General features: G+C 39.9%; 2 protein-coding genes across 5 annotated transcripts in view; both read left to right on the top strand.

Moving 5' to 3' along the window:
* RRN3 (RRN3 homolog, RNA polymerase I transcription factor) overlaps positions 1–15502 on the top strand; it is a 119768-nt gene that overhangs the window by 78444 nt on the left and 25822 nt on the right. For all 4 annotated transcript variants that reach the window (XM_072418998.1, XM_072418997.1, XM_072419000.1 and 1 more), the window contains exons 13-15: positions 4085–4215; positions 4464–4648; positions 10701–10809. In XM_072418998.1, the coding sequence (XP_072275099.1) occupies positions 4085–4215; positions 4464–4648; positions 10701–10809 (425 nt within the window). The remainder of the gene's footprint in view (positions 1–4084; positions 4216–4463; positions 4649–10700; positions 10810–15502) is intronic.
* NTAN1 (N-terminal asparagine amidase) overlaps positions 1–15502 on the top strand; it is a 242237-nt gene that overhangs the window by 48943 nt on the left and 177792 nt on the right. The gene's annotated exons all lie outside the window — the stretch shown is intronic.

Genomic DNA, 15502 nt, shown 5'->3' on the forward strand with positions numbered 1-15502 from the left:
AATACAAATTGACAGCCTTTGCCTACGACATCAGCTAGATCACTTCCGTACCATATCATACTTCCAATTAAATTACAAAAAATCTTCAACCCTCAATAAGTCACTACACTCAAACCATGAAATAATCCTTATAAATGGAAGAGAACATCGATTTAATATTTAGGAATACAACTCATGTCCAATATGTCTGATTTGTACCAGCTCAATTTTGCTTATTTGATTCACCATATTTCTTCTGACCTATGTAAGTGGGACAAGACAGCCTTTTCGCGGTTCAGGAGAGCTGTTATCTTAAAGATGAATGTAACCCCCCTATATTATACTTACTGCAGATGATCCAAATCCATCTACCAGAATCATTTTTCAAGTATGTATGTCAAGAAGTAAGACCCAGAGAATTTTCCATCGTACGCGCCGACGTACACGCACGGAGGGAGAAGAAGCCTTCCGGCTTCTTCTTCCCAGAGAGGACACCCGACGCTGGAGGACGACGCTGGAACACGACGATAGATGATCGCAGCGGGACCAGGTAAGTGATCGATAAACCCGAACTTTTCTCACTGTATTTTCATACAGTTCGGGTTTATTGATAATTGTAACTTTTTGAAGCCCGTACCAAGGTCGGGCTTATCGCTCAGGTGGTTAATAATAATAATAATAAACAGAATTTATAACCCACATTTAACACCCACATAATATGCAGTGCTGTACATTAAATACGGGTTGCAAATGACAGACTGATACCGACAGTGACACAGTAGGAGCAGAGGACCCTGCCCCGAAAAGCTCACAATCTAGAAATATTCTTGTAGTGGTGGGTTGAATATCTTAAAAGCAGTTGAACGCCAAAGGAAGGGCATTGCTAATATGGAAGTGAAGGATTTGTAGTATTTTGTTGGCAGCCCATCTGGGCCTGGGTTTTTGCCAGGTTTTAGTTGTTTTAGAGTCCTAGTAATTTCTGATTCAGTTATTGGAATTTCCAGCACTTCTGCTGATTCCTCAGAGTTTTTAGGCAGACCAAATCTGGGCTAGCTCCAGGATTTGACGTTAGCTGGTTAATATCCTTGGTGGTGCGTAATGCAAAAAATAGGTGAGGCCAGCTTTCTATCAGTCTACCCAGCTGTGGTGGGGGTAATACCAGCAGGACTTAAAAACAACAGTTAGGCTGTTTTGCAACAGGGGGAAAATGAGCTTGATACAAAAAAGCATATAAGTGCATAGTTCTCCCCAGCCCCCTTTCAGTGAGCGCAGCACCTGGCTGCCATGAGTCCCCCGCCCAGCTCTCATCAGCAGCTCTAATCCTCTGACAACAGAGAGGCTGCTCAGTTCTTAGCTGTCATCCGTTTAGAATATTCCAGGTGCTGAGAACCAGGAGGTGAGAACAGCACAGCTAGAATGAGATTGGGACACAGGCTTGTCCCTTCCCCATTCTCTAGCTCATTCTGTGCTTTCTATTGAAAAAAAAAAGAAAAGCTTGTAAAAATGTATCCGCCAGAGTGGGCATGTATAATGAAGTCATCGACACAGTGTGATAGCTGTGTGTGTGTGTGTGAATGCTGTATGTCATATTCTGCAGCCTTACAACTCTCTGTGTACAAAATTTCATATCTCCTAAACCATTGGTTGTGATGACCAATGGTTTAGGATATCCAGAGATTTTCTGTGAGAAAACGGCCGATGTTCCCAATTTTAAGGTTGAGAGTTAATTTTTCCCTAAGGGTGTCCCAGCCAGTTAAGAAAGTGACCATTCCACCACTAGATAGGCACCCGGTCTACATACAAAAATGAAAATAAGGGAATGAGTCAGTCTAATGTAAGTTGTTCCTATTCCTAGTCTTTGCTTTTGCCATCTGGACATCAGCCTTACAGATTTTAGCTTTTTCTCTTTAAGTTGATAAGGAGATGTTATTCCTTTGTGGGAACTTCTTCCTAGAAGCCCTTTGAAGCAGTGTGCCACTTGTAACACGGCGGGGGGGGGGGGGGGGGGGGGCGTAGAGTAAAAGTCTTCCCAGCTTGTGGTGAAACTATGAATCCAATGTAACAGATATGTTACCAGGGGGATGTTGGTGCCCCAGGCAGTCCCAAATTGGAGATGAGGGTATTTACTGTGTACTGAAGTCAACGGGGAGTCCCTTTTATGTTCAAGCTAAAAAGAGGCAGCAGCAGGTGTATCTGCCTAGAGTGAGTGAAGGGAATGAGTAGCTGGATGGGGACGATCAGGTCAAGGTTAAGTTAAAAAGGGCTTATGCTTTTAGTGGTTTCTGCTGGATGTCTGTGTTCTCCCAGATCATCTATGCAGCTCTGGTGTATGGGGGAAGGCTCACTCTTACCGATTCCTGCTGTCCTCTACGTTGTATGATTGTGTGCTTTGCTCATAGGAGACTGGTGAAGATCCAAGATCCTCAGTGTGGAAGAACAGAGCTTTTGTGTGATGTAACCGACTCGTTAAGCACCACCCCAAGAAGACTTCCTGATTTTAAAGAAAATCTGTAATATCACATTTACATAAATATTCAGTCCTTACTCTTAGTACCTAGTTGAAGCGCCTTTGGCAGCAGGTAAAGCCTTAGGTCTTTTTGGGTTTGATGCAACAGGCTTTGCACACCTGCATTGAGGAGGTTTTCTGCCATTTTCCTTTTGCAAATCCTCTCAAGCTCAGTCAGGTTGGATGGGGACTGTTGGTGGATAGCCATTTTTAGGTTTCTCCAGAGATGTTCGATAAGGTTTAAAGCGGACTTAAGCTCAAAATGTTAATTTACATAAAAGGGTAGACAGCCCATTTATATACCCTCCCCTTTCTGTCTTGAACACCACAACCTCCCGGCATGTCTACTTCACGCAACCTGGGAGACCCTTGGCTAATCCTTATGGGCATGCTCCAGATCGAAGGAGCATTTTTTTTAATGTGAGAAAAAAATATTGATCCCACATTCACAGTGAGAGGGAAATTTTTCCCCCCATCTTCATCACCCAATCAAAGAGAGTTTGGATGACGTACAAAGAAGGCGGCAGAAGAAGGATACCAGGATGAAGTGGGTTCCGGTCGACGAAAGGCCCAGATGGGTCGATTTGAGATTAAAGCTGTGTGATTTCTTTTTTTTTTTTTTAAAGTTTAGTTTAACTTTAATTCGGGATTCCGATTGGGCCACTCTAGGACACCCACAGAGTTGTCCCTAAGCCTCTCGTGTGTTGTCTTCACTGTGTACTTTGGGTCATTGTCATGTTGGAAGGTGATTCTCAGCTCAGTTTGAGTTCCTGAGCACTGAGGAACATGTTGTTTTTTATTGAGGAAATCTGTGTACATTGCTTCATTCAGCTTTCCCTTAATCCTGACTAGTCCCCCAGTCCCTGCTGCTGAAAAACACCCCCACAGCAAAATGCTGCCACCACCATGCTTCACTGTTTAAATAGTCTTGGCCAGGTGATAAACGGTTTCCTTCACATAATGTTTAGAACTGAGGCCAAACCATTCAATCTTGGTTTCATATGACTAGAAAATCACAGTCTAAGAGTCATTCAGGTCCTTTTTTTGCAAACTCCAAGCAGGCTGTCATGTTTTGCTCTTAGGGGAGGCTACATTTAGCCACTCTTCCATAAAGCCCATATCAATAGAGGACTGCACTTATGATTGTCATTCTGGAACTTAGTCCAATATCTGGCGCTCAGTCAGAGTGATCATCGATTCCCGTCACCTCTCTCACGAAGACCCTCCTCGCAAAGTAGATAGTAAGCTATCAGCTTTTATTTATGCAAAGGGACATCGGTTGTATTGTATTATTTGCCAGGGAAGGAACTACCAAAGAGGGATTTTTTTTTCTACATTGTGTTAAACTGCATCCTTTGGATACTATAAAGCACCCAGGCAGGTGCCTGAACTGTGCTGCCTCATTTAAACTGCTGCAAGCCTGTTGCTATGAGCCATCCTTTACAATAAACTCACATCTGGTGCTCGGCTGCAGGCAGGATCACTATAGATCCCTTTATTTCTTTTTTAATATGACACTTTTTTAAATGATAAACACAAAGTATATATTGTATGTTATGACAGTGTAAACTTTTTTTTCACTTCTAAATTTTTAAACAGGGATTAACAGAAGCATTTTTGGAACATCTTTGGAAGAAACTGCAGAATCCAAACTGCCCTGCAATAATCAGACAAACAGCAGCAAGTTATATTGGGAGTTTCCTTTCTAGAGCCACATTTATTCCTACAGTGTAAGTAAAGCATGTGGATTTTGATGAATATTGAATTCCTGTTCAGGAAAAAAAGCAACATAGGTAATTTCCATTGTAAAATATTATTTAGTTAAAAAGTTTTGCCTGAAAATCTTACAGTGGTGTAAATGGTTTTCAGAAGTAGCCTAAAACAGCATTTTTTCTTTTAAGGTATGTAACCTCACTGAGCAATAAAGGATATCTTCATTCATATGCTTGGTCTTTTATACAATGTATCTGTTTTTCAGGACTGTGAAGGCTTGCTTGGATCTCTTAGTTAACTGGTTGCACAGCTACATTGACAACCAAGATGCTGGAAGTAGGGCTTTTTGTGATGTTTCTTCCCATGGACCTTTTTACTCAGTTTGCCAGGCAGTTTTCTACACCGTGATCTTTCGGCACAAGCAGCTTCTAGAGGGAAACTTACGGGAAGGTACTTATTTTTAGTTGTTGGTGTATATACATTAATGAATATCTAACATGTCTTCTATTACCCTACCCTAGACCTAAGCCTTGTATTTAGCTGTTCAAGCCCCACTGCCTTTCCTGTGTTGGGCATTCGAGAGAGTATAACCTTGGAGCTCCTTTCCTTCAACTTATAACCAACTTACAATAGTTTTTTAAACTGTCATTAGTTCCAACATGGACCAGGACAGCTGGGTCATGCTTAGCCCCTCCCAATAATTTGTCCACTCCGTCCACCACATGCCGAACACCAGGAAGACAGCAAACAATTTTAGGGATCCGGGTGACAAACTATTTTTACCAGTCTTTGTGATCATAGAATCCCCTGTGACAAACAATTTTCTACACCTTCCTGCATTGCCTTGCCCACCCCTACCAGATAGGCTGCTCTCCCGGCTGTAACATCTAGGGTTGCCACCACTGGGTCTGACACCTGCAAATCTTACATAGTAGGTTAGGTCAAAAAAAGACATAAGTCCATCAAGTTCAACCACTAGGGAAATAAACGTATCCCAGATAAAAAACCCTTTAGGTAGGTCATAGTTGGTCCAGAGGAAAGCAAAAAAAACAGTGGTATACCTTGCTTTAACGGGAAAAAAAATTCCTTCCTGATTCTATGAGGCAATCGGATGTTCCCTGGATCAACAGTCACTGTTATTTTTACTTTAAAACATCCAGCTTTTTCTTAAAGCAATCTATAGTAGTTGCTGAAACTACTTCCTGAGGGAGCCGATTACACATTTTCACAGACCTTACAGTGAAGAATCCCTTCTTTATCCGGAGCTTAAACTTCTTTTCCTCCAGACGCAAAGAGTGCCCTCTTGTTCCTTGTAATGATATCAAAGTGAATAATGGGGAAGAGAGTTCTTTATATGGACCGTTTATATATTTATACAGGGTGATCATATCCCCCTTAAATGTCTCTTCTCAAGGGAGAATACATTCAGTTCAGCTAATCTCTCCTAATAGCTGAGCTCCTCCATTCCTTTTATTATTTTAGTTGCCCTTCTCTGCACTCTCTCCAGTTCAACAATGTCCTTTTTGTGAACTGGTGACCAAAACTAGACTGCATATTCCAGATGGGGTCAGACCAATGCTTTGTACAGGGGCAGGATTATGTCTCCATCTCTGCAGTCTATTCCTCTTTCAATACAAGAAAGTACTTTGCTAGCTTTCTATATTGCCGCTTGGCATTGCATGCTGTTATTAAGTCTATGATCTGCCAGAACCCCAAGATCATTTTCCATTTCTGACTCCCCCAAATGTATTCCCCCTAGACAGTATGAAGCATGCATTTTGATACCTCCCAAGTGCATAATTATACATTTATCTATATTAACTGTCATTTGCCATTTGGCTGCCCTATCAAACAGTACATCCAGGTCTGCTTGTAGATTATAGACATCCTGTATGGCCCTTATTCCATTTGGTGTCATCTGCAAACACAGAATTGGTACTTTTAATCCCAAACTCTATATCATTTATGAAGATGTTAAAACAGTAAAGGTCCCAACACTGAACCCTGGGGTACACCACCAATACCCTTAGACCATTCAGAGTATGAATCATTAATTACAACTCTCTAGATGCAATCTTTAAGCCAGTTCTCTATCCATTTGCAGATTGACTTTTGAAACCTATCGACCCTAACTTGCATATTAACCGTCTGTGGGGTACAGTGTCAAATGCTTTAGTTCAAGTCCAAGTACACTATATCAACTGCTACTCCACTGTCTACCTGTTTACTTACTTCCTCATAAAAAGAGAGTAAATTTGTTTGTCAACGTCGGTCTTGAAGCAATGCTATCACTTATAATATTTTCTAGCAGAAACTCCTCTATGTGGTTCTTTATCAGACTAAGACCTTTCCAACTATGGATGTTAAACTAACGGGCCTGTAGTTAGCTGGTAATGACTTTGCTCCCTTTTTGAAGATAAGAACCACATTGGCCTTACGTCAATCCATCGGTACTTGCCAGTGACTATAGAGTCTCTAAAAATTAAAAATAATGGCATCGAAAAAAACTCAGCTCTTTGAGGACACGTGGATGTAATCCATCAGGTCCTGGGGCTTTGTCAACCTAAATTTTTGCTAGCTGTTTCTCAATTATATCAATTTTGAGCCATTTTGATTTAAGGCAGTGACATTGCTATTATGAATTTGGACTTGAGCTCTGCCGTTTTCCTTCTTGTACACAGAGCTTAAAAAAGTTTTTAGTAAATCTGCCTTGTCTTTATCTCCAGTTACCAACCCAGCAACATCTTTTAAGGGGCCTAGATGCTCAGATCTTATCTTTTTGCTATTGATATATTTGAAAAATTGTTTGGGGTTTGCCTTACTTTCCTTTGCAATCTGTCTTTCATTTTGAAGTTTTGCACATTTTATCTCCTTTTTCACATCTTTTGTTATATTCTTTATAGGTTTCAAATTATGAAAGTGATCCTTCATTTTTATATTTTTGGAATGCCTTTTTCTTGTTCCTTATGGCTTTAACATCCGCTGTGAGCCATATAGGTTTTAATTTTAGCCTCTTAAACATATTACCCATTGGAATATATTTTTCAGTTTGCTTTTGCAGAACAGACTTGAAACATTCCCATTTCTCTTCTGTGTTCTCTGAGGACAATATTGTCTCCCATCCAAGGGACAGAGAAGCTGCTCTTAATAATGGAAAATTTGCTCTTTTAAAATTCAGTGTTTTTATCGTTCCAGTTTTTTGCTTCCTGTTTACAGCTTGCAATAAATGAAATCATGATATGGTCACTGCTACCCATATTCTCTTTTATTTGCACATTTGTTATAATAAATTCACATATTTCCTCTCTTTTGCTGTTCCTGTAGTGCCTATTACTCCAGTCAATGTCAGGGTAGTTGAAATCTCCCATGATTAAAACACTTCTACTTTTTACTGCTTTTTCTATCTGTGCTAGTAGTAGATTTTCTATTTCTTCCTTAGCACTGGGGGGCCTATAGCAGACTCCAATAATTAATTGTGTGTTATTCAACCCCACATTCAACTCCGCCCATAATGCCTCAACCTCATCACTTGTTCCATCCGCAATTTCTCTGGCATACAGGTTGTACCTCAATGAAAAGTCAACCAAGTGTTCCATAAACCCAAACCCTTCCCTTCTGCACTAGGACCTAAGCCATGCGCTTAGCTGCCTAAGCTCCCACTGCCTTTCCTGTGTTGCGCATGGCACAGGCAATATTCCAGACATTACAGAACATAACGTTTGAGGTCCTTTTCTTCAGCTTGAAACCTAGTTTCCTAAACTAATTTTTAAGGATCCTCCATTTTCCATCTATATTGACATTGGTTCCAACATAGACCTAGACAACCGGGTCCTGTCCAGCCCATCCCAGTAGTTTGTCCACTCGGTCCACCACATGCCGAACCCTGGCACCAGGGAGACCGCAAAGCATTCGGTTGAAGTGATCTGGGCGACAAACTATCAAACTATTCTATCTGTCCTCTTGATGATAGAATTCCCTATGACTACCAATTGTCTTTTCTTTTCTGCGTTTCCCTCCCCACCACTACTAGATGTGCTGCTCTCCCGGCTGTTAGGGGTAGCAGTAACATCTAGAGTTGCCACCACTGGGTCTGTCACCTTGCACATCGTCACATAGTTTTGCAAACAAGTTGGGGTGCTCAAACACAGGGCTGGCCTCCCTTTTCTGGGGGCCCCTACCACTCCCTCTAGTTACATTAACCCAACTGCCTACATGCTCATCCTGATTTACCTCTCCACCTTCCACATCCAAGCCATTAACTGCCTGCTCAGTGAGCAGGAGACCCTTCTCAAGGTAATCCAGTGATTTCAGTGTTGCAATGTGCTTGTCCAGCTCTCCAATGCGAGATACCAGAAAGGTGACTTGCTCACATTTGTCACAGCGGTATTCACCTAGGAGCTGTTGCTCCATTTGTGCATACATGTGACAGACTGTGCACTGAACCAAACTTTCCACCTTTCTACCACTCATTTTCCCTTTTTTTTTAATATGTTAAAATAAAAGTGTTTAAACATGCGCATTGCACTGGATGTAACAGGTGAGCATCAAAAAGAACCGAAAAGCCAAGCCAACCAAGTGAAAAACAAATTCACAAAATTTCACTTTAACAAGATATAGCCTCAGGGGCAAATGCAAAGTTAGGCTAAATTCACACTAGCAGAAAGGTTGCATTTACTGTTTCCTCATGCCAGGAACCAATGCTGCCTAAAAAACTGCTAGGTACAAAAAAAACCTAACAATTACTACGTCTTACCTATCCCTGGTTCCTAGCAGTTGCCAGTGTTCACTCTGGAGCAGTAAATGTCACCGTTTTTTTATTGCTAATGTGAACTAAACTTTGTAACAACTAATTTGAACTAATTTGTTACACTACACTGATCACTAGGCAGTTGAGTCACAATACACAAGCAATGGACGGGTCATAATACAAAAATGGATGAAAGTTGGAACAACGTATAGGGGGTGGAAAGAACACTGACACAATAATAGGAGTTACTGGATATCTATGGCATAAACAACTGGAAACACTAAATTGGCTTCTTCCCACTCAGCTGAACTGAAAAAAAGGTCTGGGGAGAACACTGTATAGTGTCAAAATAAATTGTTATCATGTATTCGCATTAATATATATTAATTCAAGTCTATGAATTTAAACACAAGGGAGAAGTCAAAAAGACCACTGCATCCCAACAACTGATAGTGGGTCGGTAATCATCTGGGGTCTAACCTGGCCGCATTCCCAAATAATGACAGCCACCTAGATGCATAATAGATGTACAGATAAGGAACAGCATTGCTGATATTTACTTATGCAGATATATACATATACTTATATGCTTTTAACACCACAATGACTGTTAGCTTATTAACACAAGAAAAAGATAAATACAGTGTAGCATTATCATGCATGCAAGAGAGAGAGGGTGGATGGAAAAGAGTAGTTTTAAGGGAGTGCAGACAGTTCTCCGCAGTAATATTGTACAGTCTTACAGAGGATTGAGGTCGGCAGTGAGCCATAAACAAGAACTGCACTCAGGCCTGGCAGCAAGGTGGCCACCATAGAGTCTGTGCCTTGACAATGCTGAATACAGGATCTGGGCAAGGAAAGGTGGCAGGCATGTCTGCATGTCGGCCCCTTTCTTCTGTCCCAGTGTGTTAGCAAATTTGGAATGAAGACTGCATCTAAAAAATTAGGACAGAAAGTTTAAAAAAAAAAATGTGGCGATCATGGTTGGTCCTCTATGTTTTTTTTTTATTATTATTATTCATGGGGTTACTTATGGATAAATCCCCTGTACAGTTACCTGTTTTACTTTATTATTATAAACAGTTTTTACATAGTGCCAACATATTATGCAGCGTTGTACAATTAAATAGGGGTTGCAAATGACAGACAGTAACACAAGAGGAGGAGAGGGCCCTGCCCAGAAGAGCTTACAATTTACGTCTTGGGATTTGATTTTGGTTTTTGAATTTGGTGTCCTGATATCCTGTGATGACTGTTCCTTTTAGAAGCTTATGTACATCCTGCTTGTGAAAAATTCAGTGTCATTCAGCAGATGAGAGAAAAAAATAGGATAATTTTCTTAGAGATCAGTGAGGAATATAAGGGTGTTTTACAGTAAATGAAAGGGGGGACACAAGTAAGCTGGTGCAAAGTGAAGAAGGGGGTTTTATCAGTGGAAGCAGTGTTGGAGAGAGTGGGTGTAGAAGTAGGAGCTGTGGACACTGGCTTGAGTGTATTTTCCAGAAGCAAACAAATGGGGAACATCATCTGAAATGCATGGATGCTTTAAATCTGTGATTATTGGGTTCCAGAAGGTAGTAGAGCCTTGGGCTGCAACATAGATTTGCAATTTACCTCTCCTGAAAAAATGTTTCTTTAAAACCTTCCCAAGTGCTCCACATGCTTTTATTCATGCTCCTCTATAAGATTGTTTTTATACATACATACATTATTCTTGTATATAAAGGTTAACATGCTTATCTTTTCTTTGGAAAGGTTTAGCATTCCTGCAAGCGCTGAACTTTGAAAAAATTATTATGTGTCAGCTCAACCCACTAAGGATATGTCTTCCTACTGTGGTTAATTTTTTTGCTGCCATTACTAGGTAAGTACAACAGTGTATCTTGTAATTACATTAGTTGTAACTATAAAATGTTTTTTTACCAGTGAAATGAGTACTAATAAAAACTTGTCCAGTCCCTCTAGTTACCCCCAGACACAATGATTAACAACCGATCAGTGATTATTCACAATTATTCATTGTTTAAGTATAATCCACCAATAACGTACACACTAGATACGATCGTTTTGCAAGAAGTGACATGTATCTGAGAAAGTGTACCGCAAAACCATCCACGATCATTAACCGTACACATAATGGCAGGCGAAAGACTGTCGCCCAATCCGGTCTGCTGGGACGGTTGTTCGTTTCCAGCCACATTCCTCCAGTGGCGTTGTTGGCAAATTGTAGTGCACTTTTTTTAACGATTATCGAATGATCGTTCGTTAGTGGTTTGTCTTTAACGACAGTTATTGCACATGTGTGCGTAGCCTAACCGTCTTGGAAACTTTTTTTTTAACATTGTTATTTTTATTAATTTTTAAATAAAAAATAATAAACATAAAGCAAATACAATATATATATAAAGACAAATAATACAAAAATATAGATTTAACAATAACCAGGAATAGTAACATGGAAGTATTACAGAACATTACAAGTTTCTAGCAGAAAAGAGAATAAATCAATGTGATTCTTCTGGTTATGAGGTAATGATGAAAACATTTATTAAGAAACATTTGTTAATTTAAAGGGAGGGGGTATGTACACAGTGATTGGGAAGGGCAATTTTATATGGCTTGGAGGACTACTTGGCAATGATTCAAATGCTTCAGTTAAAAGCTTTGTAAACTTCTTATCCTGCTCATAGTGTTACAGAAAATAAGGTTTTTAAGAATTAGCCAAGGTAATACATATGCAAGGTAACACCGACAAAGCTCCTGAGTAGAGGAGACCGTGCCCCCTTCCCCTAACCAAACAAAAAAAATGGTACCCTATAAACATATCTCTTTGAAAAGCTCTTACTAAGAATAAATAGGTCTTCGCACAGGCGGAATGTCCTTTGATGGGGTTTGCCTAAAACACAAGAGCTTTAGTTCTTTAAGTTACCGTCATAGACATGGAAGCATGCTGCTAATCAGTGTAGAAGTCATCAGAGATCCAAGCCTTAATAATCAAAGATCAGGCAGTTCACATTGTGGCTTTGGACGATTGAATGTGTCTAACACCTCTTCAGCTGCACTGAATACCCTTTTTGTTATAACACTTTGCATCCTTTTTGTTTGTCCAGATCCTCTATCAGTGGTGACTCTACAGCTGCTTCTATGCATCTACCATGGTTCGCAGAACTATGACAGTTAGCAGATGGATCATGCTGCCAGCAGGAAAGGATGTGCAGAAGCAACTGTTCAGGCCTCTGAAGTCTTAGTGGCAGCCCATTCCCCTGCCTTAATACCTGACATTGACACCCAAATAGTCAGAATTCTTTTAAATCCTTCAATCAGACACATTCCCCTGGCCTTGTCAACTGTTGTCCCTTTCTTGTCTTTTTTGTTTTTAGTTTGGGATAGGAGCAGAGGTAGGAGTTTACTGGATTCCCTTCATACTCCCTTAATGTACCTAAAGGGGTAAGCCTAAGTTCCCTCTGGGAATGCATTCAGGCATATTTATCTGGTTGACAATCAAAATTCCAGCAACCTCCGGACCTGAGGAGTGCCGGATTTTCGAAAATTCTGTATTTTTTTAAAGTTACACACTCCACACACAGGCAAGCCTTCCTCTTCCTGCACGTCAGACACCTGGCACAGTTCCAGGGAGCAGGCAGCAGGGACGTCTCAATGTGTATTTAGTGTAGCAAGCAAGACCTAACATCTGTTTCTTCAGAACAGCGCCATCAAAACGTCAGTGTCCAAACAGTGTAATGCAGTCCCTGTATTGAAAATGCGATAAGAAATTCATGCCGGGAAACTGAAGGATCTGGTTTTATCGATGGCCGGATTATCGATTGTCAACCTGTAACGCTTTTAATAAGAAATAAAATATAAGCATATATGTAGATACATGTACCTAATTTTATTTTATTTTTTACTTTGGAAACTTTTATCAGTTAGAGAAATTCGCCATGTTTAATTCTTTAAAGAATGCAATGGAGATCTTTTTATGTTTCACTTGGTACAAAAAAGGCCTGCTGCTTGTCAAGACATGGCCAATTTGTGTCTAGCATTAATAGATGAGATCCTAATTAATTTTTGTTTAGGTGTGTTTGTTGTTAAAAGTTTTTGTTTATTTTTTTCCATTTGCTTTGTCTGAGTAATACTTTTAATCAAAATCTCTCTAGGTGATAAGCTGGGTAGTCCCCCCAGACATGCCAACAAGTGCATAGAGTTCTTGGCTATGTTGGGTTTTTTAACAGATCTCTGCTAGAACAGCCTAGTAAGTTATTCTAAGGAGACTGATGTGACAGGCCAGTCCCTGGCCAGACAATGCTTTGAATTCCAGCAAGCCCCATTTTAAGTCCAATGACTAAGCCTCTGGAGGCATATCCAGTCCCCCTTCTGCAACACTCTTAAAATATGACATAATACTTCTGGTTCCAGCGCCTGAGGGTGTGATGTGTGAGTGAGGTATCTGACGCTGCTTTTCCTCAGCTTCCACAGCATTCACAGATTCCATGGCGATGGCTTTTGCTGAAGTCCTGGCTGGTTGTGCCATATGGGCTGGCTTCAACAATTGACCTTAGAGAAGCCAGCTCTGTAGCTGCTTACCCTGGTGCAGTGTAAACTTGCTTATGTGCTGGTGCTCCCTGAAGATGTCCCTGAGTTGTGGCATTTGACAGGTCTTTTGGGACAATGTGGGGGAATAGAGAAGTGATCCCTCAGATTCTAGTGCTTGGATGGATTGATGATTTAATGGTTGTTGCACATCTAGCCTTTTGACGTTTATTAAGCATATGAATTTGAAGTCCTTGTAGCTGGAGTGTGGAGTCTGGTTGACAATATTAAACTGTATATCATAAAACAGTAGGAATTATAAAAGATTATGAATTAAAGATCTGCAAGGGAGCTATAGAAATCTTTGGGTTACCTCCTGATTGTTATTAATCTATTGATATCTTGAACTGGATTGCAGTATTACTGTTGGATTATTGAATTGTTGGACCTCTGTCAGACAATTATTTACATTATATATTAGGGTTGTTTTTTATTTGACCATAAGAAATTATTTAAATAATTTTAAATAAGTCAGTAGTGAATTTTTTTGACAATTATTAATGCCTAAGCAGCTAAAATCCACCAAGTTGGATCATTTTATTTCTAGTCCACAGGGTGAAAAAGTTGGCAAACTCAGCCACAAGATTTCATTGCCCATGCTTCAAAGATGTTGGTTCCTGTGAGGTCTCCAGAGGTTCAAATTTGGACCTGGCCTGTAGTAGTACAAGATCAGGTACAATTAGAAAAAGTATGTGGTGAGGTTAATTCAATGTGCCTATTGGGGGTCTATACTTGAATTGGCAAAAATGTAAGCCACAAATCAGGTGTGATTATCCTTAGTAATAAATTTTAATGCCAGGTTTTAGATACAACAGTAGGTCTGGAAATGGGTCATTGAGCATATGTAACAATTGCTATGGATAACATAACTATCTATTTTTTGAATGTATATGGTCCAAATACTCAAAATAAGGACTTTTTTAGACCGATTCTACAACAAGCTCAAGATTGTCAAAGGGTGATTGTTGTTTTCTATGAGGGTACATGAATGCTGTAATGGAAATGGCTGAAGACAGAACATCTCACAATTATTGGGCTATGAGTGCAGTACAGTTTAATAACTTGGTTTTAACATTTAAATCAACAATCCCTGTTAGTGGATGTCGGGCATCATCATCATTCACTGGGTAGAGAGTATACTTATTTTCTCAGTGGCATTGGGTTTTGTCAAGATTAGACATGGTGCTGATCACAATCAATGTGCAATCTTCAACAGTTGAATAGATGGTTTTCTCTTATCACTCCCCAGTGTTGGTACAATTTGGAGACCAGGGATCGGCTGGGCAAACTATGGGTTGGAGGTTTCCATTATGCATTTCATTTGAAGAGAATGGTGGTTAAAATGTTTGGAATTTAAAGCAGGAGAATCTAGTTATACCCTGGGGTAAAATAGTGGCATATGTCACAATTCAAAAAGTGTGATACATTAGCCAAGTATACACAAACTATTGTTAACTATAAGATGTCGTCAACAGAAGAGTCCGGAATAGATTGGCTACAGCCCAAACAGGTATGTGATATTGGTTACTAAAATATAGTCAATATGATCTAGATTAGCGGGAGGTTAATTTTTTTCAGATTTGAGAATAAATTAGATAAAGTTTTGGCAAATTTGATGAAAGGGAGATAGATCCTCAGTGAACATTGTCACCCAGCTTTCGGATAAAACTGGTTATATAAAGACAGGTAAGAGAAAAATATCAGATCTATTTAGATGTTTCTGTAGTAAGCTTTATTTAGATCATGTAGAGGAACCTGTTTGGGGTGTGGAATTTTTACTTTCTATTGATTGGGAGAAAAATTGTTTGCAGAGATGGATTGTGCTTTTTTGAATAGGAATATATCGTTGGAAGAAATTGAGCAGGTAACAAAACAAGCACCTAAAGCTAAGGCTCCAGGCACGGTTTTATTATTGACTTACAATAGTTATGCGGTAGATACGTCCAACATTATCTTCACTTTTTCAT

Source organism: Pyxicephalus adspersus, chromosome 7 (genome assembly GCF_032062135.1).
Source record: "Pyxicephalus adspersus chromosome 7, UCB_Pads_2.0, whole genome shotgun sequence".
Taxonomy (NCBI): Eukaryota; Metazoa; Chordata; class Amphibia; order Anura; family Pyxicephalidae; genus Pyxicephalus; species Pyxicephalus adspersus.